This window comes from Acartia tonsa, chromosome 9 (assembly GCF_053477335.1).
Source record: "Acartia tonsa isolate MP-2025a chromosome 9, ASM5347733v1, whole genome shotgun sequence".
Lineage (NCBI taxonomy): Eukaryota > Metazoa > Arthropoda > Copepoda > Calanoida > Acartiidae > Acartia > Acartia tonsa.
The window spans coordinates 45,845,180-45,870,927 of NC_137268.1; the positions used below are offsets into that span (position 1 = coordinate 45,845,180).

Sequence of the window (25,748 nt, forward strand, 5' to 3'; positions counted from 1 at the left end):
ACAAGTCTGATATTATCTATAAAAATATGACTCCTTAAAAGGCCTACTAATGAAAAAAACCCATAAATTTAACAAGAAAAGTTAATTTCCAGAAATCACGAAACCTTTTGTTTAAATATATACTTTGATTTTGCTTATATTGAATCAAAATGTATTGAAAATTAAATAAAATTAATCTAGTTATTTATGTATCAACTTATTAACTACTCTTACTAATATAATTAATACTGAAACCTATTTTCTTATCAACTAAAATTTGGTTTCCTGTTATTTTCTTGATATCATGATATATTGGCGAAACACAAAAATAAGCATATAAAGAAGGTACATTGTAAGTTTTAAATGTTCACCTTATACTTTGCCATTTAGGTTGATCCTATAGAATTTATTAGGCAAGCCTTGTAATTAGGGTACCCTAGTCTTACTTAACCATAATATCAATGCAAGTCTAAGGAACCCATAACTTTAAGCCTACAAAATTATATGGGATTTGGCTTATTTTATTGTAAAGTAGCTGTGCTAAAAAAATTACTCTCAAAAATTCACATAACATGCATCAACCCGTAAGTTCATTTTTATGATGATTTTTATATCTTTTTTTTACAAATTCTTTGTTCAGATTTTTTATTACAGAATACATCATTATACTTCAATATTTTAAAATAAACAACAAGCTTTAATATCCAGAAAATCCAGGTAAGACATCGAATTTACTGGCCGAGCTTGGTTCTACGCCAGTGACGACTCTTGGCATTGTAGCGGATCTTGTTGTTCAGCTTCATCCAGGTTCACTGAGGGATGGGGGAGATTCTACTTCATCTTTTTGGTTAATATCAGCTTAATACGAAGGGTCTTGCTGGCGGCCATTTTGGCACACTTGGTTCTGTTACTCTATTTTTCTTATATGACTGTTTTTAATGAGTTTCGCTTTCATAGATATTGTCATTCTTATTTTAATATTCGAATAATATATCCTTTTCTAAAATTAATTGAGGCTTAATTTGTCAAATTGTCAAATTTCGTAAAAATTCAAATAAATGTTTAATATTTGTGTAATTTATTCAAAATTATTCCAGAATATTCCAATTTGTTGGATCATTAATTTTCAAGGAATTATCCTTTGGGATACAATATCCTTTTTTTTAAAATAATAGGGTTCTGACAAAATTTGTTTATCTTTACTTAAATGAACAGATAGTATTTTGTTATATAAAGGGCAATGATTATCATTTATTGTTTGGAGAAGTCATTTGATTGATCCAGTTACAGAAAAGTATCATTAAATTACAAAAGCTTGAACAATAGAAATAGCTGTTGCTTTCACTTAATAAATGTATGGGTATAGTTGTATAACCCAAACAACTACCTGGCCCAAGTGGTGGGAAACGTTTTCGTCTGCTCTAGCTAATTACTTTCTGTTCCTTCAACTTGGATGAGTTAATATTTCCAAAGCTATTGGTAGATATTAAAAGACACAATTGAAAGTCGGCAAAGAGTCCCTACCCCGTTAGATGAGTTACATATAGCTCGTGCCCCCTCTCTTCGTCCAATTTAATTTTAACTCAAACCTTGACCATCAAACTACCATTCCCCATTCTTTATTTTTAAAGTTGGTTTCTTTCCTTTCAATAAAAAATGGTAAGTGTACTTTTAGAACATTTCAACAACAGGTTGATTAGTTTTTCTTATTTGAAAACTTTGGAACAAGCCTAATTTTTCAAATATTTTAAGGTGAATGTGTTATAACAGTTTAATTACGTAGAATAACAAATTACTTGTTGTTTTATTCCCTTTCATATTTCAGTTTTTAAACATATTTACCTTTTTTTTAAAATAAAAAAAACAAATTTCAGTTCAGAATAAAAAAAATTTCTACTTTATAAAGTAATAAGTTTTACTTATATGTATTGTGTATGTCCTGGAAGATCTTATAAACTGCTGAAAAGAAAGGTTTTAGGTTATTTGGCGAGAGGACAATCCTCACCACCCGCAGGGTCTAAATTATTCATATATAAAAAGAATCAAGTATTCCTCAACGTTATTCAAAATGTTTTTCTTTTCATTTATTCATGCTCTTAAGATATAACCGTTTATTTGAACATTTTCTTTGTTAATTACCATTAAAGCAAGAATAAAAAAATTGTATTTTAAAGGGTATTAAAAAATCTAGATACCTTCATTCCGCACGCTACTGATTTTAATTAAAAAGATTAATTTTCTCCTTGAAATTTTTTTAAAAAAACTGATTAAAAATGAGTCACCCAAAAAGTAAATCCCTTTTGTCTCTTGGAAAATTGTCTCGCGCACTGAATATAAAAATATACAATATTTCTACATTCAGTGCGCACAAAATAGCTAATTTTTCGCTGGTTTTTAAAAATATAATTAATTTACAATGCTATGTTTTTGAATACCTAGAGAGAAAGAAGAAACACTATAATCTAAACATTTTTTACTAGAGGAAAAGTCACAATACAAACAGAGAAATAAGAATTGAAACAAATCTTCAAAACATTTGGCTTAAATTTTTCTACTTTTTAACAATTTTCTAAAAACACTTAATTTAGTACTTGATTGGAATAATAATAATTTCAGGGCGACATGGCACAGGTATATCCTCCCTTATTGAAGTAACAGGATAAGTGCATCTTTATTGGGAGAGGTTACTTACCACCACCCTCTCAAAAGTAATTACCCCAAAACTTAAGAACTAAAATTGAAAGTGGGTGGTTCGACTCCCCCCCCCCACCACCGCCCACTTCAAGATCGACCCTAGAGGCTTCTAGGGGCGTGGCCAATAGTAAAGTAAAAAGAAGTAAGGTATTTTGTCTGAAGCTGAAGATTGCAGGAGCCCCTAGATAGTGGGAGTGAAGCCGGTAGTGGGCAATGAAATTATAATTTCCTTGACTTAAAACAATGCATTCTATCATCCCTGTGAAACTCATGTGCAGAGAGTGATAACATCACCGTTATATCCTAATAGGATAGGCCTGTCTTTGAAGAATAGTAGACATAAAAAGATTATAGTCCCATGTGGCAATGCCCCTTAAGGGGCGATTGGTCGTATTTTTAAAATGGATTTTGATAGGTTATTGTAGGTTAGGTTAGGTTATTTAAGTATGAAAATATTTACAGGATAAGTGATAATAAACATAAGTAGTGTAGGACAGAAAATGCCCTAAGTCCAAAGCATTGAATTGTGCTAAGTGTTAGATCTCTAACATAAGACCCAAGCACAATTCATGCTAAGTACTGAGGGACCTAAAGTTTATTATCACTTATCCTGTAAATATTTTCCTACTTAACTTATTCACTTGTAATGTAAATACACTTTATAAAACCATCTTCCTTCTTAAGTGCTTAATATACTTATATGATATAGATCGAACACCATAACCAGCCATTTATTCTTAGTTTAAAGCAATATAACACCTCACGTGGTCTTTGTTGAGCTACCACGGGCTCAACCAAATTCGTATTATACTTGTGGGAGTAAAGGGAAAAGCATTCTAAACTGACGAACCGACGATGAGAATGTCTATGTGTATTGTAGTAAAAGTAGGATTTTAAGTAGTACTCATAGAAGAGCGATCTCCATACCATAATATTGGACAAGCGCCCCATTCGCACTACCACTAATACTATAAAAATTTAATTAAAACATTATTGTTAATTCTTTTGTATCTACTTAATTTATTTAATTGTAAAGAGAATTAAACTTAATCAGCTGCTATGTAAGATAAACGTTAAAAAAAGAGTGGGAATGTTGAAAAAAATGGTGAATATTCACATATCATTTTAAAATCTTTTAGTTTTAGATAATACTTAACTCTATCTTTGATAACCCTGATATATTATCAAAGAGACAAGTCTCTTGGGGCACTCGGTCCAGCAATTATCTATCTATCTATCTATCTATCTATTTATTTATCTATATATCTATCTATCTATCTATCTATCTATCTATCTACCTATCTATCTACCTACCTATCTGTCTATCTATCTATCTATCTATCTATCTATCTATCTATCTATCTATCTATCTATCTATCTATCTATCTTCATATCTATCTATCTATCTATCTATCTATCTATCTATCTATCTATCTATCTATCTATCTATCTATCTATCTATCTATCTATCTATCTATCTATCTATCTATCTATCTATCTATCTATCTATCTATCTATCTATCTATCTATCTATCTATCTATCTATCTATCTATCTATCTATCTATCTATCTATCTATCTATCTACATATCTATCTATCTATCTATCTATCTATCTATCTATCTATCTATCTATCTATCTATCTATCTATCTATCTATCTATCTATCTATCTATCTATCTATCTATCTATCTATCTATCTATCTATCTATCTATCTATCTATCTATCTATCTATCTATCTATCTATCTATCTATCTATCTATCTATCTATCTATCTATCTATGAAATATTATCCCATGTAAAGGTCCCTTGGGTGCTTAAAGTCCAGCATATTTTAGTAAAGCTAGTTTAATCCCCCTTCCTATTTTACAATTCTGAAACATATTTATCAATTTTGTTATCCTTCGTTTTATAGAGATCCAGGATAAAAAAATCTGGCGTAGTTATAACATATTTTTTTCCGTTATACAGCTTAGAAGCTTATTAATATCAGCTGGATTAGGACCGTTTTTTAGCCATACTGAAAAATCATGTATCAGGCCTTGGCAAACAAAACTGGAATCTTAATTGGTAAGATATGCGGTAAGTAATTATTAAAATCTTTTTAAATTTATAATATCTAAATATATAATGATGTTTAATCATTTTATCACTAAAATACGGAAAAAATTTAATTTCATTAAGGTTTACTTTCAATTCAATAAAACTAAATAAATATCACTTTGACCCAAATAAAACATTTGATATAAAGTGGCATTTTTGAAGAAATTGTTTCAGTTTGGAGGTAAAAGATTTTTCTGATATTTCTTTATTCTAAGCCAAAAATATATCAAATAAAATCATATAATGAAATAACAAAAAATAGCCTCCTTAAATATATATTTTAATAATTTAATTTGATACATACAATTTTAAATGCCTCTAATATATTAATAATGGGAAATTCAAGTTTAGTAGTCCTTTAAAAAGGTACTATGTAACTAAATTTTTCCGCCCGTCTATCTGTCTTAATAGTTTGAAATTAATTGAAACAATATTCTTGACCAATAAGTATTTATTATATACCTAAATTTTCACGCATGTCTGCTTCTGTAAGAAGGTAGCTAATCTTATTACAAAGCTTCGGCATCTTTCATTTTCTTTCTTGATTGTTTCTTATTTTTATTTGAATAATAATCTTCAATATCTTCTAAACTCATTCCCTGAAAAAAAATAATCTCTTTTGAAGGAACGTTGATAATTCTAAACGCAAAAGGCGAAAAAACTACAGCCGAGTTTTAAGGTGTGGCAATAAATCTATAAGTATACAAATCAACTACCTGGAACTAGTGTTCGGGATCTTTTTCCTCTGCCCTTTTGTAGCGACTTGACTGTGTTAATATTTCCTACGCTATTGGCTGATATTTAAAGACCCATTTAAAAGTCGGCACATGGTCCAAGGGTTGGGACATACAGTTATTTAATCTTTACCCACCTCTATTGTTTTACTTATATCCTGTGGTCGATTACGTTTAGAAGGTTTTGTATTGATTAAATTGCTTCACAGGAGGGAATTGTTGAAAGTTGACAGATCTATCCATTTTTTCTACTTGATATTATATTAGCGTGTGCGCCCCTAGCCTACATGGGCTCTGTTTTTTAAAGTGGAGAAAAGAGCAATTAGTCTCTGGCATAGCAAAGAAACATGAAGTTAGAACCAGCAGAGATACTCCACAATAGATACTAAACCCCCCCTTGTCTCTGAGAACATATACCTATCTATCTATCTATATACCTTAGTCTCTGGCATAGCAAAGAAACATGAAGTTAGAACTAGCAGAGATACTCCACAATAGATACTGAACCATTCCTTGTCTCTGAGAACATATACCTATCTATCTATCTATATACCTTAGTCTCTGGCATAGCAAAGAAACATGAAGTTAGAACTAGCAGAGATACTCCACAATAGATACTGAACCATTCCATGTCTCAGATAACATATATCTATCTATCTAACTATATACCTTAGTCTCTGGCATAGCAAAGAAACATGAAGTTAGAACTAGCACAGATACTTCTTTTATAGATACTGAAACATTCCTTGTCTCTGAGAACATATACCTATCTATCTATCTATATACCTTAGTCTCTGGCATAGCAAAGAAACATGAAGTTAGAACCAGCAGAGATACTCCACAATAGATACTGAACCATTCCTTGTCTCTGAGAACATATACCTATCTATCTATATATCTATCTATATACCTTAGTCTCTGGCATAGCAAAGAAACATGAAGTTAGAACTAGCAGAGATACTCCACAATAGATACTGAACCATTCCTTGTCTCTGAGAACATATACCTATATATCTATCTATATACCTTAGTCTCTGGCATAGCAAAGAAACATGAAGTTAGAACTAGCAGAGATACTCCACAATAAATACTGAACCATTCCTTGTCTCTGAGAACATATACCTATCTATCTATCTATCAATATACCTTAGTCTCTGGCATAGCAAAGAAACATGAAGTTAGAACCAGCAGAGATACTCCACAATAAATACTGAACGTCCCTCCTACTCCAACACTAGATAAACAAGGATGGTAACGTTAAAAAGCAGCGAAGTGTTTAGAACAAATTTGTGAAATATTTCAGGGGAATACATCAAACTAAATAACATCAATGGACATAGAATATTCGTGGATATTAAGACAGGGGAAATATTGTCGTAAATTTTGGTTGATAACATGGACCTCATTTATTGGTTAGTGCATTCATACAGTAAGAGGGGAGGGGATGCTGAGGGAAAATCGTTATTGTAGCCATCTACGAGTTTTACTTTCTTAGAGAACATGATAATCTGGTATACTCCAAGTAATATTAATCCATTGAAAAAAAGATCCAGTTTTGTATTAATGGTATAATATTCATCAAAAAGTCTAAGTAGTCAGAGTAGTATTTGAATTTAATTAATAAAAACTTTACCTTTCTAATAATGAAGGTAATGTTTTGACAGCCAGAAAAAGATAAACATTTCCCATAATACCAATAAGTCCACCACCAAAGCTTCTCATATCAGATGGTAAAATTTCACCTAAAAGAAGCTTTCTAAATGCACCATGCAGGTTTTTAAAATTATTCGCTATTCAATTTTTTTAATTCAAAAGATAAATAGCTATAATTTATTTCAAAAGAAGAGGCAGACTAGGGAGGACGGTTTTGTGCTCGATAAGATACTTTTAGGGGAACCGCCAATTGTGTTTTTTAACCATTGGTGTGTGAAACCATTAAAGGGAAGGGGGGGGGGAGGTTTGGGAAGGTCTTCTTAAATTCAATTTTAGGGGGTTGTTGATACCCCTCTTTATCCCACAAAAACACCAGGGGGCACTGTGGAATAATAGTTATCTATCGCAATGAATTACAAATTATAAATTACCATTTATTGCACAGTGGTTATTTACCTTGTAGCATATACGTGATGGCCCCCCATCCAAGACCATATCCCAAATAATGGACGAATATTGAGATCAGTGGGATCCATTTGGTATATTCCTAAATCAAATACATACATTAATTCAATCTATCTATATGTCTGTCTGTTTATATGTATTGTACATCGATCTGTTTGTATTGCCTATATGTCTATCTCTCTTAGTCTGAATTATTTTTAATTATATATGCCTATCAAGATTGATATCTAAGTACATACTATCTATATATTTTTCAATGTTTCTATCTATTCATCCATCCATCTAGTATACTATGTAATATTCTAGAAAATCAAGATTGATATCTAAGAATATAAATATTTATATATATATCAATACTTCTATCTATGTATTTATCCCTCTACCTTCTTTTATTCTGGAATATAAAGATTAATATCCAAGAATATATCTATCTATACATATATTTATCAATATTTCTATCTATCTATCCATCAATCTAGCCTACCATATAATATTCTGGAATATAGGGATTAATCCAAGCATATCCCGCCTGGCAGAACAGAGCTATGGCCACCAGTCCTCCAGATAATAGGTACATGGTTCTTCTACACAATATAAAAATATAGAAATGAATAAACATGTAGAAAAATCTCCTAAAATTTAATGAAAAAATCTTTTAATTATGTTTTAAAAATCATTATTATCTTTTTGAAGATTGCGTAATTTGAAATTATGAAAGATAAATAAAATTTAAGTAAAATATATTAATGATTGTTAATTTAATTAGAAAATACAATAGAAGAATTAAAGCTTTATACCTTTAAACTGATAGAATTTGATTTTAAAATAAAATAATAGTACCTTGGTGTTTTAATGAGTATGAAAGACAAAATAATACATATCACAGATCTAAAAAATACAATAGGATTATTTTTAATTGTAAAAGATATTAGTATTAGTTGCATTCATATGCACTGATTACAGATTTCGCAACTGCAATCTTAGTTGAATTCTGTCGAACAGTTTACGTAAGCCACAGAATAAACGTCAGCCCAAGCCAACTAATTATGATTCAGCTAATTCTTCAGCCCGGCAATTGTCCAAGTACAACAGCAACACTTACATAGAAACATCTATAGTAATCAAAAAGTACAGTCAAACAAACATCCTATTACTCTAAACGTTAATAATACTAAAATTAGTTCTTAGGACAAACTCAAGAGTGGAAAACGTCGGAGTGTACAAACACTCCGACGTTTGCCACCATAACGTTTAACCTAACATAACCTATTTTTAACCATCATACAGTTTTTTTTTAATGTCTAGCCACTCCGTTTTTTGTATATCCATATCTTAACCTAACCTAATTTTTGACCCTTACACTCCAGCGTTTGTCCACTCCGACGTTTGACACTCCTTCGTTTGTCCTTGAATTGAAAATTGTACCTAAATGCAGCTATCCAGTATGAATTGAGAATTATCAACAGAGAGACAAACATCCTATTACTTTTAAACGTTTAAAATACTAAAATGATACCTAAATGCAACTATGATAACAGACATCCAAGTGAATTCAATTGGATTGAAATTTATTCACAGACTGACAAACATCCAGTTGCTTTTAAACGTTAAAAATAATAAAATTAGGTCCCAGGACAAACGCAGGATTGACAAACGTCGGAGTGGAAACTTAACCTAACCTAACCTATTTTAGTCCATCTTAAACATCTACCCACTGCGGGGGTTATTTTTATTTGTATATACCTAACTTAACCTGTAAAGAAATACATAGTTAATTTAAGATTTTCGACACTCCTGCGTTTGTCTCTCCTACATTTGTCCTGGATTCTAAAATTGTACCTAAATGCAGCTATAATAACAGCCATCCAGTATGGATTGAAAGGTATCTTCAGGTTTGCTAATATGGTGTGCATGTAAAAAGCTGAAAAATATAATTTGTTATTCATATTAGCTCAGTTATGCTATATATTATGTTTGCTATGCATTTGTCTGTCTGTCTCAATAGATAACGATATATTGATTTATAATTGCTGTTTTTGCTAAGGTTATTAGTTAAGCTTTTTAAAAAAAATTCCAATTAATATTATTATACCCAGAAATAATGTCATTCTTATGTAATTTAGTTTTACAGAATGCTTATATACAAACATGACAAACTAACATTAAGGAACTCTAGAGTAGCTTAATTCGCTTATAAAAGTTTTAGGTATAGTCCCTTTCGTGGTAACGCTCCTTAAGGGGTGTTTCTTCGTTTTTTTCACAGTAGCTTTTCTCCTATTTCTAGCACCTGCGGGGGGCTCTAAACCTGCGGGACCAATTACCTAACCCTGTGGGGCATTCACCTAACCCAACATAACCTAACCTAACCTATCAAAATCCATTTAAAAAATACGACAAATCGCCCCTTAAGGGGCGTTGTCACGAAAGGGACTATTCCCAAAGTTTTTTTGTTACCTAGCGCAGGGAAGCCTCCCCATTCAATTCCAATTCTCATTAAATTTAGCAGAATAAACGGACGTAGAAATGCCATGTCTGTTAACCGTCTAAATAAATAAAAAAAATTAATAGAATTTAAACAACTAGCGGCTTCGCCCCTAGCCTCTAGGGGCTTTGCCCCAAGAGGTTTGATCAAACCAATTTTTCGTATTTTAGATTTAAAATAAAAAAGAAAAAAAATTATTTTTTTGGGGTTTTTTTTTTTTTTTTGGGGGGGGGTAGTCGACCACTATTTTGATTTTAAATTTTAAAACAAAAATTATTTTTTTTTTTTTTTTTTGGGGGGGGGGGTTGGGGTGTCCCACCCCCCGAGAAAATAGTTATAAACCTTCCCGGGACCTATGAGAAGCTACCCTGTAAAGGAGAACCCGATCGGTACAGCAGTTAGCGAGATCCTTCGTTACAAACAAACAGACAGACATCGTTCTACTTTGTATTAAAGACAAAATTAATTTAAAGATTCCTTAAAAAATAATAATCATTAGTAATTATTAATTATTTAAGTTTTACAGACATAGGATACTTATATGTAGCATAATCAAAATCCATAGTAGTTATTTATCACCTTCGGCCCATCGGTGCAAACAAAACTGGTTTTAATATAATGATTTTTTATTTTAATATTCTTGGATACTTGTCTGTAAATATGCATGATATTTCAGTATGTCTGAGAACCGAGTCTAATCCAGCGGATATTAATCGGTTTCAAAGCCATACTGGAATAGTTATTTCTCGCATCGTATTATAACGGCTTTCCGCGAATATAGAAAGTATTCGTAGAAAGCTGGATATAATACGATGCTAGACATAGTTTTTTCGTATGGATGAGAACCGGTTCCTATCCATCGGATTCGAATGAATACGAGAAAAAAAGTTACAGACTTTGAACACCAATTTAAAGAGCACGTTTGCTACAAAAAATACCTTAATTTTCTTGTTATTTTATCAATTTCTTTTATATCTTCAACTTCATTTTCAGTGGCTAGGCTCGCACTCAACTTTATTCTTGCTATTTCCTCACTGAAACAGTTAGATTGAGACATAGATACTGAATATATGTGGATATTATGAAAAAGGAAAAATTGTCTTCAATTGGGTTGCAACATGGAACTAATTTATTGGTCAGTTATTTAGGCCTTGGTTGGTTATGTTATATTGAGACAGGGTAACCCCGCAAGGTTACGGCTCTCCAAACAAAGAATTGATTTCTGTACTTTGAGGAAAAGCACCCAAATTTTGCATAAAATAGAACAACACACTACACTGCTCAAACTAACTAATTTACCTAACAACCCCTGGATCACCTCTGTAGAATGTCAAACATTTCATTGCTTCTTCCTCTTTATTATGCCTGAAGTACAAAAAAATGTAAGAGCCAACACCTTTTCTATGATATATAGGAGTAAGTAAATTTTTTTTGTATGTCCGTTAGGATATCGCTAACAGAGCCTTGATATCAGGGGGGCTTCACATAGGTTCCAATCTTGTGTTTGGCTCATATAAAAAAAAATGAGTATGAGGATGGCATTAGGCTACTTTCCTATACTCGACCCTAGAGTCTATAGAAACAAGAGGCGCAAACGCTAATGCTGCAAAAGAAATTAACAATACCATCTCAGGCAAAATACATATAAATAACTTTTTTTTATTTACGTAGCAAAATGCAATGATAGTTATCTATCGCATCATATTATAGACAGCTTACCGCTGATGTAAAAATGGGAAATGCGGATATTAATTGGTTTTAAAGCCATACAATCACCTTATCAGCCATGATGGCGATTCCTTAAGAAATAATATGATAATAAATGCCAGGGTAGGAATACTGATGGCTATACGGACAACTGTCTGAAATATAAAATAAAACTATCAGTAGCAAAGTTAATCTGTGTTTAGGTCAAGCATATACAATTACATTCATATACCATAGATCAAAATTATTGCTTGATATTAGCAATATCTAACGAAAGTGACTAAAAATGTCTAGCCAATGAATGAGAAAAATTTGGTTATCATTCCTTGTTTTCCCCTAGAAATGTGAAAAATGTAAATCCCCTAGACAAAGTGAAATAATACTATATTCTATCAAGATAAGCTACCTTGTATCAACTCTTATCAATAATTACTAACATTCCTTGGAAAAATAGCACAAAGTAAAACTAATACCATATTCTATTAAAATAAGCTACCTTGTATCAACTCTTATCAATAATTACTAACATTCCTTGGAAAAATAGCACATAAAAACATAGACAAAGTAAAACTAATACCATATTCTATTAAAATAAACTACCTTGTAACAACTCGAATCAATGATTACTAACCATCCATGGAAAAATATAACCAAACAACATAGATAATATTATATTTAGATAAGTTACCTTGTATTAACAACTATATCAAGGATTACTAAGCTTCTATGAAAAAATAGCACCTAGACATAGAAAACATAGAAAAGTAAAACCTGTTCTATATTCTATTTCTGTAAGCTACCTTGTGTTAACTCTTATCAACAATTACTAACCTTCCATGTAAAAATAACACCTAACAACATAGAAAAGTAAAACCTGAACTATATTCTATTTCTGTAAGCTACCTTGTATTAACTCTTATCAACAATTACTAACCTTCCATGGAAAAATAGCACCTAATAACATAGAAAATATTGAGAAAGTCTCATATTCTATTAAAATAAGCTACCTTGTATTATCAACTCTTATCATTGATTACTAATCTTCCATAGAAAAATAGCACCAAACAACATAGATAATATTGAGAAAGTCCCATATTCTATTAAAATAAGCTACCTTGTATACGCGCCGGAATTTTTTTTACCCCCCCCAAAATTTTTACCCCGGGGGTAAAATTTGATTGGGGGGGGGGGGTAAAATAAAAACAATCGTTTGGTGGGGGTAATCGCCCCATTACCCCCCCCCCCCCTTGGACGTTTATTCTTGTATAAACCCTTATCAATGATTACTAAGCTTCTATGGAAAAATAGCACCTAACAACATAGAAAAGTAAAACCTGAACTATATTCTATTTCTGTAAGCTACCTTGTATTAACTCTTATCAACAATTACTAACCTTCCATGGAAAAATAGCACCTAACAACATAGAAAAGTAAAACCTGTACTATATTCTATTTCTGTAAGCTACCTTGTATTAACTATTATCAACAATTACTAACCTTCCATGGAAAAATAGCACCTAACAACATAGACAAAGTAAAACCAGTCCCATATTCTATGACAAACAGTGTCCCAGTAAACCCTAGAAAATAATTAAAATAATAATATTTGTGAGATTATATAAATAGAAGGATAGAATATTAACAAAGAGAGGGATAGTAGATATATCAATTGTTAATTACATAGATAAATGTAAAAGTAAACATTACTAAAATCAGATAGATAAAGACACAGTGAAAAACAGAAAGCCATATGGATAGAATTGTATAGGTAGTTAGATTGATATAGATTAGCATAAAAATAAACAAAAAGACAGATAGACAGACATTACTTCTGATATTAGAATGAGAAGTTTCACTAACAAACAAAGAAGTTCCTAGGCTATACTTCTTTTAAATAGGCTGATAGATAAACAGGAAGATAGGTAGAAGACATACAGAAAAATAGGCAGACAAACAAACAGACAGATATTACCCTTGATATCAAGATGAGAAGTTTCACTGACAAAAATTGAAGTTCCTACCATACTTCCTCTAGACAGAAAGGCAAACAGACGGATAAATCGATAGAAAGGTAGACAGTTATATAGACAGACATTACCTCTGATATCAGGATGAGAAGTTTCACTGACAAACATAGAAGTTTCTACAATACTACAGTCAGACCGATAAATTGATAGACAGCCAAACAGACATATAGAAATACAGACTGATAGACAACCAAACAGACAGACATATATCTATACAGACGGAGAGACACACAGACAGGCATCACCTCTAATATCAGGATGAGAAGTGTCACTGACAAACATTGAAGTTCCTACCATACTTCTTACACACAGGTTGACATACAGACAGACAACCCGACAGATAGGTAGACAGTTATATAGACAGACATTACCTCTGATATCAGGATGAGAATTTCATTGACAAACTTTGAAGTTCCTACCATACTTCCTCCAGACAGACAAATCGACAGATAAACCGACAGATAGGTAGACAGATAAGTAGACAGATAGGTAGACAGAAAGGTAGACAAATATATAGACAGACATTACCTCTGATATCAGGATGAGAAGTTTCACTGACAAACATTGAAGTTCCTACCATACTTTCGTCAGACAGATAGACTGATAGACAGACAGATAAACCGACAGATATGTAGACAGATTTTAGACAGACATTACCTCTGATATCAGGATAAGAAGTTTCACTAACAAACATTGAAGTTCCTACCATACTTTCTCTATGCAGACTGACAAACAGACAGATAAACCGACAGATAGGTAGACAGATTTTAGACAGACATTACCTCTGATATCAGGATGAGAAGTTTAACTAACAAACATTGAAGTTCCTACCATACTTCCTCTAGACAGACAAATCGACAGAAAGGTAGACAGTTATATAGACAGACATTACCTCTGATATCAGGATGAGAAGTTTCATTGACAAACATTGAAGTTTCTACCATACTTTCGTCAGACAGATAGACTGATAGACAGCCAAACAGACAGACATATAGAAATACAGACCAATAGACAACCAAACAGACAGACATATATTTATACAGACAGAGAGACAGACAGACAGGCACCACCTCTGATATCAGGATGAGAAGTTTCCCTGACAAACATTGAAGTTCCTACCATACTTCCTCTAGACAGACAAATCGACAGATAGGTAGACATATATATATAGACAGACATTACCTCTGATATCAGGATGAGAAGTTTCACTGACAAACAATAAAGTTCCTACCATACTTCCTCTAGACAGACAGACAAACAGACAGATAAACCGACAGATAGGTAGACAGATTTTGGACAGACATTACCTCTAATATCAGGATGAGAAGTTTCACTGACAAACATAGAAGTTCCTACCATACTTCCTCTAGACAGACAAATCGACAGATAGGTAGACAGTTATATAGACAGACTTTACCTCTAATATCAGGATGAGAAGTTTCACTGACAAACATTGAAGTTCCTACCATACTTCCTCTAGACAGACAGACAACCCGACAGATAGGTAGACATATATATAGACAGACATTACCTCTGATATCAGGATGAGAAGTTTCCCTGACAAACATTGAAGTTCCTACCATACTTCCTCCAGACAGACAACCCGACAGATAGGTAGACAGTTATATAGACAGACATTACCTCTGATATCAGGATGAGAAGTTTCACTGACAAACATTAAAACTCCTACCATACTTCCTCTAAACAGACAACCCGACAGATAGGTAGACAGTTATATAGACAGACATTACCTCTAATATCAGGATGAGAATTTCATTGACAAACTTTGAAGTTCCTACCATACTTCCTCCAGACAGACAAATCGACAGATAAACCGACAGATAGGTAGACAGATAAGTAGACAGATAGGTAGACAGAAAGGTAGACAAATATATAGACAGACATTACCTCTGATATCAGGATGAGAAGTTTCACTGACAAACATTGAAGTTCCTACCATACTTTCGTCAGACAGATAGACTGATAGACAGACAGATAAACCGACAGATATGTAGACAGATTTTAGACAGACATTACCTCTGATATCAGGATAAGAAGTTTCACTAACAAACATTGAAGTTCCTACCATACTTTCTCTATGCAGACTGACAAACAGACAGATAAACCGACAGATAGGTAGACAGATTTTAGACAGACATTACCTCTGATATCAGGATGAGAAGTTTAACTAACAAACATTGAAGTTCCTACCATACTTCCTCTAGACAGACAAATCGACAGAAAGGTAGACAGTTATATAGACAGACATTACCTCTGATATCAGGATGAGAAGTTTCATTGACAAACATTGAAGTTTCTACCATACTTTCGTCAGACAGATAGACTGATAGACAGCCAAACAGACAGACATATAGAAATACAGACCAATAGACAACCAAACAGACAGACATATATTTATACAGACAGAGAGACAGACAGACAGGCACCACCTCTGATATCAGGATGAGAAGTTTCCCTGACAAACATTGAAGTTCCTACCATACTTCCTCTAGACAGACAAATCGACAGATAGGTAGACATATATATATAGACAGACATTACCTCTGATATCAGGATGAGAAGTTTCACTGACAAACAATAAAGTTCCTACCATACTTCCTCTAGACAGACAGACAAACAGACAGATAAACCGACAGATAGGTAGACAGATTTTGGACAGACATTACCTCTAATATCAGGATGAGAAGTTTCACTGACAAACATAGAAGTTCCTACCATACTTCCTCTAGACAGACAAATCGACAGATAGGTAGACAGTTATATAGACAGACTTTACCTCTAATATCAGGATGAGAAGTTTCACTGACAAACATTGAAGTTCCTACCATACTTCCTCTAGACAGACAGACAACCCGACAGATAGGTAGACATATATATAGACAGACATTACCTCTGATATCAGGATGAGAAGTTTCCCTGACAAACATTGAAGTTCCTACCATACTTCCTCCAGACAGACAACCCGACAGATAGGTAGACAGTTATATAGACAGACATTACCTCTGATATCAGGATGAGAAGTTTCACTGACAAACATTAAAACTCCTACCATACTTCCTCTAAACAGACAACCCGACAGATAGGTAGACAGTTATATAGACAGACATTACCTCTAATATCAGGATGAGAAGTTTCACTGACAAACATAGAAGTTCCTACCATACTACTTCCAGCAAAATGACCTACAATCAAAAACATTTACATATTTCTTTTGTTAATTCATTTAAACTTCTCTATGTAAAATTATTAAAGGAATTGAGTTATTACTATTACTTGGAACTTACATTTGATTACTCTAAAAAGTTATTCTTATGCTGGCCAAAATAACGACCGCCCCCGTGCCCAATCCACCCTCTTTACCCCATCGCCTCCCCTCTCAAAAGCAATTGAATATGCATAGTACAACATAACTATTTAACTGCACATCTCTCGAAAGGTAGTTGTTACTTTGATTGGAAATTGGAGGTTACAGTGTTTTTGGTTCGGAAATTCCCATTATAAAGTATGTACATTTTTAGAAGCTTTTCATAGTGCCTGCAAAAAATGACGTCATACTGGCATACTATTGGTCAATTAAAATGTATACTGGCCTGCTATTGGTAATTTAGTCTGGAAATTAACCTATCATTGGTCATTTGTATTGTATGACGTCATTTTTTTTCAATTTCGTTGATATGAAGAACTCTGTGTAGTTATTGATTTAGACTTATCCACAGTTAAAGAATCTTCAGGCTACCTTCATATTGCTAACCTGATAAATATCGTCCAACAAGAACAATGGGAAAATATTCTACGAAACTCATGAGACAATAACTCAAAACAAGTCCAACACAGTCCATCAGTAGAGAATTCTTTCTGAAAAACAAGGTTGACAACAACCATAAAAGTGAAGCTCTAAAATTAGAAGGAAGGACAGACGAACAATAACTTTTGAGTGTCAGAACTTGATAAGCAGAACATTTCTTAGTCTGAACGAAATTGTACATAAATACTTTTATTTTTAGGGTTGATTATAGGGTTGCCCCGCTTGAAATACTTTACCTTGGTGTCCTAAGAATCAGTATTCCAAAAATAAGATGCTTAGGATAATTATTTTATACAAAAAAGTTAAAAAATCAGCATATTTTAAATGGACGCAAGGACTTTCTGGTAGCGGTTATAGAGCCTAATTATAGAAAGCTTCGCTTTTAATAACCCTTTTTATTTTTTAATAAGCGATGTTAATCTATAATTCAAGATATTCGTTTGTCTGTAAGTGAGGCAATAGTGGAAACGTGAATTTCTTGCCTACTGTTAAAGATAGATGGCTGAAATAGAATCTCTTTGTCAATGAGCATTCAGTATATAAGTTTTTTCAAAAGACTAAAATATATTTTATGTAAATAGGTTTCGTGATTTTTCCCTATTTGGGAAAATATTTATTTTTTACGATACTGAATCTGAATCAACTCCATAACTGATTTGTCTGTTTGCTCATCCATATTTTATGTACCTCGCTGCCATCAATGTTTCTTTTTTGAGACGTATTAAACAGTAATAAGACTGACCAACTCTCTCTTTAAAACAATCAGTTATGAAAAGAAAAAATATAAAAACATTTTTATATACATTGTGTTATTTAGATACATTACCTGCCAATTTTCTCAGCAAAGAAGCCTCCATGCAAAGCTCCTGTGATGGTACCCAAAGCCATTATGCTTGCTGGAATAAAGTTCTTTTTTTTAATTTGTAAAAGAAAACAATTTTTTTGTACTCAAATTAAAGTATTCTGCCTTAAAATTTCCACTAATTAAAAATCAATATATTTTATCTCTTAAGCTTAAGATGGAACCCCACCACTGCACTGGTAAACGTAAACAGGGACGACCAAAAATGACCTGGAGGCAGAGCATTGAAAAGGACCTCTTTAATCTAAAATTAACATGGGGAGAAGCTGAAAAACATGCTAAGGACAGGACATCATGGAGGAATAGGGTGGCCGTATTCTCCTGGACTACAGAGTCAAAAAGAGAGACGCGCCTGAACTGAACTGATATTTTGTCTCAATAGTTGTTATTTGACCAAAAAATAAATTAGAATTGTATCCATGATTCTATAACATGGAACTAAAAATGATATAATTAAGATTTTTTAGGTAATAATTTTCCTTTTTTTGCTTAAAAAAATAATCGCATCAAATCAGTATAAAATATGTTGCATATACTTGTATTTTAATACAAGTGATATAGATACACTGACAGACAAAGTAAATCAGAAAAAAAAATTGAAAATAATTACCAAACCATGATGTTTCTACTTCGCTCATTTTCATTCCATTTTCTCCCTGAATAATGATTAGATTAGATTAGATTAGATTTATACATAGAAAAAAAAGAACAAAATAATAAATGAATTAAATGAATATTATATACATTTATATATACAGTCAAATTTTATTGATATGATTAATTTATAAAAAAAATTTCTTCCCAAATGGCAGTTTCCTAAAAACTAGGAAGTATGCAGTAATGTGTATTCACACATTGTTTTCATACAGGCCATATAAATAAGACAAAAAAATAGAAAAAAAGATAATAAGCAATAAATAAAATCATATTGGAGAGGAAAGAATGATAATAGGAAGGATTGATTAGGACATACAAGTCTCACACCATTATTGCAATAATAGAAATTTTAAAAAAATTTTAACAAATAGATTTTGATTGATTTATCAGATTTCAAACAATATTGAAAAGAAATATAATTTTATCCACATTCTTGACATAATGGGTTGTTACACACTAAAGTTAAGCTTGATAACAAAGATTCTTTTAGATTTTTTATAAATTTTTTTCTTGATTGATTGTGGGTTAATAAATCATTATTACAATGGTTATTCCATAATTCTTGGAAATGATACTTAGGAAATCTTTCAATAGATTTAAACTTCGGTTTTTTAACATCAAACATATTAGAGTTTCTAAGATTTCTGGTATGTAATTGATTACGGCGAAGCCATGTACCTTGAAAGGAACTTGGTAGCTTACTGTTTATAAAATCATACATAAATAATAATTTCAAATAATTAGCTGATTCATGTAAAGGAAGGACATTCATTTTTTTAAATAAAGGCATTGTGTGTGAGATGTGTTTCTTACTAAAAACAATTCTTATTGCCTTTTTTTGCAATTTAATTAATGGGTCCATAGTAGATTTTAGACCACAACTCCAGGCAGGTAAACAGTAAAGTAAATGACTATTTATAAGTGAGTGAAAAAGCATTTTTTTGCTATCTAAATTCAGTATATGTTTAGCTCTATTTATAAGAAATAAGGAACTAGAAATCTTTTTACGTAAATGTTCTACATGATATTTAAAATTTAAAGAAGGATCTATAAATACACCTAGGAATTTAATTGCAGGAATATTGCTACTTGAATTGACATAATTTAAGATTTTTATTTTCTCAGGATCAAACTCATTTTCATTGTTAAAGTTTAGCTTAATATTAAGAGCATTCCAATCAATAGTATTTTCATTTTTATTAAATATCATGATTTTGGTTTTATCAGGATTTAAGCTCATTTGATTACTCCTAAACCAATCAGATATCTTTTTAAGTTCATTGTTTAATTTCAGTTTTATCTCTGTAAAGTTTTTACCAGAAATTAAAAAATTACTGTCATCAGCAAATAATAGGGTAAATTAATCAGTAAAGTTAAGCTTGATAACAAAGATTCTTTTAGATTTTTTATAAATTTTTTTCTTGATTGATTGTGGGTTAATAAATCATTATTACAATGGTTATTCCATAATTCTTGGAAATGATACTTAGGAAATCTTTCAATAGATTTAAACTTCGGTTTTTTAACATCAAACATATTAGAGTTTCTAAGATTTCTGGTATGTAATTGATTACGGCGAAGCCATGTACCTTGAAAGGAACTTGGTAGCTTACTGTTTATAAAATCATACATAAATAATAATTTCAAATAATTAGCTGATTCATGTAAAGGAAGGACATTCATTTTTTTAAATAAAGGCATTGTGTGTGAGATGTGTTTCTTACTAAAAACAATTCTTATTGCCTTTTTTTGCAATTTAATTAATGGGTCCATAGTAGATTTTAGACCACAACTCCAGGCAGGTAAACAGTAAAGTAAATGACTATTTATAAGTGAGTGAAAAAGCATTTTTTTGCTATCTAAATTCAGTATATGTTTAGCTCTATTTATAAGAAATAAGGAACTAGAAATCTTTTTACGTAAATGTTCTACATGATATTTAAAATTTAAAGAAGGATCTATAAATACACCTAGGAATTTAATTGCAGGAATATTGCTACTTGAATTGACATAATTTAAGATTTTTATTTTCTCAGGATCAAACTCATTTTCATTGTTAAAGTTTAGCTTAATATTAAGAGCATTCCAATCAATAGTATTTTCATTTTTATTAAATATCATGATTTTGGTTTTATCAGGATTTAAGCTCATTTGATTACTCCTAAACCAATCAGATATCTTTTTAAGTTCATTGTTTAATTTCAGTTTTATCTCTGTAAAGTTTTTACCAGAAATTAAAAAATTACTGTCATCAGCAAATAATAGGGTAAATTAATCAGTACAGTTTTTAAGATCATTTATGTAGATTAAAAATAGAATTGGTCCTAAAATAGAGCCCTGTGGGACACCTCTATCTATGTTCAGCTTTGTTGAGTTAGTGTTGTTTACATGTACAAATTGCTGTCTATTACTTAAATAATTTTTAAACCATTCAAGTTCAACGCCATTAATGCCAATTTTTGACAACTTTTTAATCAAAATAGAGTGTGGAATTGTATCAAAACATTTTGCAAGATCACAGAAGACTCCAATTACAGTTTTATTATCATTTTTTGCTTCAGCTATATAATTTAAGAGGTGTATCACGGGGTGTATTGTAGACTTTTTTGATTGAAATCTATACTGATGTTCAAAAATGATATTATTTCTAATCAAATAGCATGACAGTTGTTGATAAATGACTTTTTCTAAAACTTTTGAGAAAATAGCTAATAAACTTATCGGCCTATAGTTTGATGGATCAGCTTTTTCATTAGAATTATTCCCTTTTAACTTAAAAATAGGTATAACTTTTGTGATTTTTAATTCAGAAGGTATTTTTCCAGTTAAAATAGTTTGGTTAATGACATGAGAGAGAGGAAGGGCAATAACAGAAATTATTTTCTTTAAAAAAGAATTTGACAGGCCAAAAATGTCCATACTTTGTTTATTTCCCATTTTTTTAACAATATCTATAACTATATTTGGGTTTATTGTATGCATTTTAAAACTGGAATTATAATTAGGTATATAGCTACACGGATCAATGTTAGAATGTAAAATTGTCTTAACCATGACACTTTGGTTAAGTGTGACTTCCGAATTTGCGGGAAGTTCTAGAGATCTTAGTTTGACGGACAAAAACCCCCAATACTAGGAACCATCAAGTTTCAACAGCAGGTTTGAGTATAGATTTATTGATACAAACTATTTCAAAGTCCTGAAGTTCTTATGGTTTAAAGCCCCTGGTATACTAGGGTTGTTCACGCACTATGAGACCAATGATAGGCCCAACTTTATTCTCCGAAATCTTCATCCACTCACATATCATTCAAAAGTAAAGAATGTGGACACATCAAAACATAAACAACATTCCATGCCGCGTCTCTTTAGGAAAGGAAAGTCAAACAAAGACAACATTTGCGCTGAATTGGAATTGTGAATAAGGGAATTAATTTCGATCTTGATAAACACAAAGCTTCCTAGAAAAGAGGTTAAGACAAAAATAGAATAGTTATTTATCCTCTTTCCATCATTCTAAACAGTTTTTCTGCGGATAGTGAGATAAAATTAAGATTAATCTCAGTTTTGTTGGCCCCGAAGGTCAACATAAAAGGGATTTCTTATATTTTTTTAACAATATGGCTAAGAAAAAGGGATTTCTTATAATTTTCATTTTATTATTTGTGAAAAATACGATACCATACATGATTTTTAATGATGACAGTAGTTCGAAATCTCGGATTTTTTAAAACTTGTTTTGTTCCCCCCCCTTATTTTTGTGCATTAACTGGTGTTTATACAAATGCGCCAATTTCAAATCCCCTACCTAAAATTTTTTTTATAATATTTTTTAATAAAACTCAAATTAAAAAGTAGAAAGGCGGTTGACTTATCCTCCTCCCACTTTAATAATACCTAAAGGCTTCTAGGGGGCGTTGCCCCTAGTCTATCTTAAAATAAAAGCTATATCTTGCATTATTTTTTTCAATTAGGTGTTTGAACACGAATTGCATATAGTAAAAATATTTTTCTTTTTTAATTGTTATCGTAATAAGATAAAAGTTATACTTAAAAATTGTTTTAATAGTTATCATTATATTTTGCATTTTAAAAAAAACACCAAAATTGACCAAAATATGCGTATATATTTTGTACTCACTTGCGTAATTTATATTTCAGATTTTATTTACCCGTCATCTTTTTAATCAATATGGCTAAGAACCACTTCTAAATCCAGCGGATAATAACAGGATTCGTAGCCATACTGTATGCTGGAGATATTATTAAAGAATATAATAATCTAGAAGCCCATAGATCCAATTTTTGAACCTTTTTTTTCAATTTATATAGTTTTATAAAAGTATCTTTTTTGTATTCTATGGGCCATTCAGGGGACCCATAAGAAGCCTGACAAACAAGAGTAATATCTACCATTAAAAGTTGAGGAATAGCAAATGAGGATAAAGAATATGAAATGCCATAGGTCATCTAAAATAAAAAATCAATATAAGAAAATTAATACCTTAAGTTTTAAATATAAACATATTTTTAAAACAATTAATTCTAAAATTAATAAGTATTAGGTAGATTATTTTTTCTTACCTGACATAAGTTTGCCGTCGCAGCTGCCAAAATCTATAGAAAACAAAAAAAAAATAAACATAAAGTCTGCAAATAAGAGACAACCTATTAGTTTTAATGTTTGTTTAAAACTGTTTTACTTCAATGTAAAATTGACAGAGAAAAGAAGTAATTTGAAAAGATTTATTTTATAACTCTCCAATTCTCACCCATCTGAAATTTGATAAGATTAAATAAACTGTGGATACATGGGTTGGATGGTAGCATTCTGATTTTTTTAGATCTTACAGGACAAACAAGTAAATTACAGCATGACCCATAAAAAAGGCATTTCTTGGGTTTACAGCCCTTGTTTCTGTATCATCAGAAGTTGCATATATGTTCTTAATTGTTCTCTTAACAATTTTACATCAGAAAAAGAAAAAAAATAATTTCTAGTATGTATCAACCAAGATTTTTAAGGCCAAAAGGTTACTATCATACTTTCCTCTGAAATGCCAGGTTCTACCACCACACATAACTAAGGGGAGCTATGACTTCTTTTCCGTTAACACCCGAATGTAAAGTACATGGTAATGAGTTGCATCTGTTTATGGGCAAAGTCTTATTCTACTCTTATAGATATCACTTGTCTACAAAGCAGCAGTAAGCTTTTAATATATCTTATTAATTATGCGTTGTGGTCTAAACTCGAACTTGACACCTTCCTAACAACAATTTTTTGAAAAGTCAAAAAGCTTTCACAAGAACCTGAATAGATTTTCTGCTACTATTCGCGGCCATTATTACATCTGAAAAACATTTTTTCTATTTTTGCAACAATTAGGGTCGGTCTATCCAACCATGTTGGTCCGTAGCGGTTAGCTCTTATTGTTAATTTATTATTTAAGGCATGATAAATTGTACTATTGACTTTGCAAGATGATTCCTGTAATAGTTAGGTACGATTTAGAAAGTCTGTACGTCTATTTTAAACATACTTATTTTCTTGTTTCTTCTTATCTTTGTAAAAAAATACTTAACTCTTTGATAGCTCTTAGAGTACTCAAAACCTAACTAATGTTTGTGTCTTTTATTAAAACTATTTGAATTGTTAGGTCATTCTAAACTTAAATTCATAGTCAGGTTTCTATATTCTATAGGTAGCGCAATCACTATATGACTAATACCAGCGGCTGCGCCCCTAGCATATGGGGGTTCTGTATTCAAATTGTAAAGAATATTGCAGAAAAATAGCATAAAAGCATCTGTATTTGAAATTGCCTAAAACCATCACAGGACCTATGTTAAGCTTACCTAAAATAGAGAACCCAATCGGTTCAACAATTTTTGAGATCTTTAGACTCACACAAAAAATCCTTACTACTTTATTTATTAGGACCAACATAAGATAAACAGTAAAATCTAAATATATAAAATATACAGATATTAAGTTCCCAATATTGATCATACCTACAGTTACGTCATGCAGAATATATCGTACTGCACAAATCACATGTACTGAATTTCATGTGTTACTAAGTGTTAACAAAGGATTAACAAGGACGAGAAGATCATATGCAATTATGATAATTGTAATAATAGCTATTTGGTAGATAGCCTGTTAATAGAAAACAAAGCTCTTTACCATAGGTTTTGTTTTGGATTGCTTTGATTCAATTTACTTTTATTGAATTGATATACTTTACATTAGACATAAATATCTCAAGATATGATATGTAAAGTAAAAGGTACTATATACAAATATTCATGTAATCTTATTTAGTATTATTATCAAGCCATACCTACTTAGCTGTACGTAATTATGAAAATTAAGAATGGACGTATAGTCTTTTGGTTATGATTCCAGAAATTACTTATATGAGTTGTAGAAATCTTATGCTAAGTTTGAAATTGATAGGTCAATTTCAGTGGGTCCTAATCTTCGATTTAAACACACAGACGAAAAGAAGTACTTTAAGTAGACAAGTTTGCTTTTAAAATTTTAATGTCACTGT

The 25,748-nt window shown here is 31.4% G+C and overlaps 1 protein-coding gene across 1 annotated transcript; it reads right to left on the bottom strand.

Annotated features, from left to right (window-relative positions):
* Positions 1 to 5,034: 5,034 nt before the first annotated feature.
* On the bottom strand, positions 5,035 to 24,542 carry LOC145327909 (facilitated trehalose transporter Tret1-like). The gene is made up of 19 exons (XM_080171440.1): positions 24,502 to 24,542; positions 23,773 to 23,805; positions 23,602 to 23,658; positions 19,142 to 19,187; positions 18,496 to 18,565; positions 17,616 to 17,719; positions 16,975 to 17,046; positions 13,314 to 13,396; positions 11,886 to 11,971; positions 11,409 to 11,474; positions 11,048 to 11,143; positions 10,082 to 10,170; positions 9,467 to 9,548; positions 8,468 to 8,515; positions 8,112 to 8,211; positions 7,619 to 7,709; positions 7,143 to 7,251; positions 6,656 to 6,743; positions 5,035 to 5,374 (listed from the first exon to the last, which is right to left on the bottom strand). The coding sequence occupies exons 1-19, from the start codon at positions 24,532 to 24,534 to the stop codon at positions 5,285 to 5,287; spliced, it is 1,443 nt and encodes a 480-aa protein (XP_080027566.1). The 5' UTR covers positions 24,535 to 24,542; the 3' UTR covers positions 5,035 to 5,284.
* Positions 24,543 to 25,748: the final 1,206 nt, after the last annotated feature.

Bases quoted from the DNA above. Each gene is read 5' to 3' on its own strand.
- LOC145327909 (XM_080171440.1), bottom strand. From the start codon at position 24,534: ATGGCCGCGAATAGTAGCAGAAAATCTATTCAG. The intron at 19,188-23,601 runs GTAGATATTACT...ATCATTATTCAG, and splicing joins CTATTCCTCAACTTTTAATG to GGAGAAAATGGAATGAAAAT. The intron at 6,744-7,142 runs GTAAAGTTTTTA...TTGTTTATCTAG, and splicing joins TTACCTTCATTATTAGAAAG to TGTTGGAGTAGGAGGGACGT.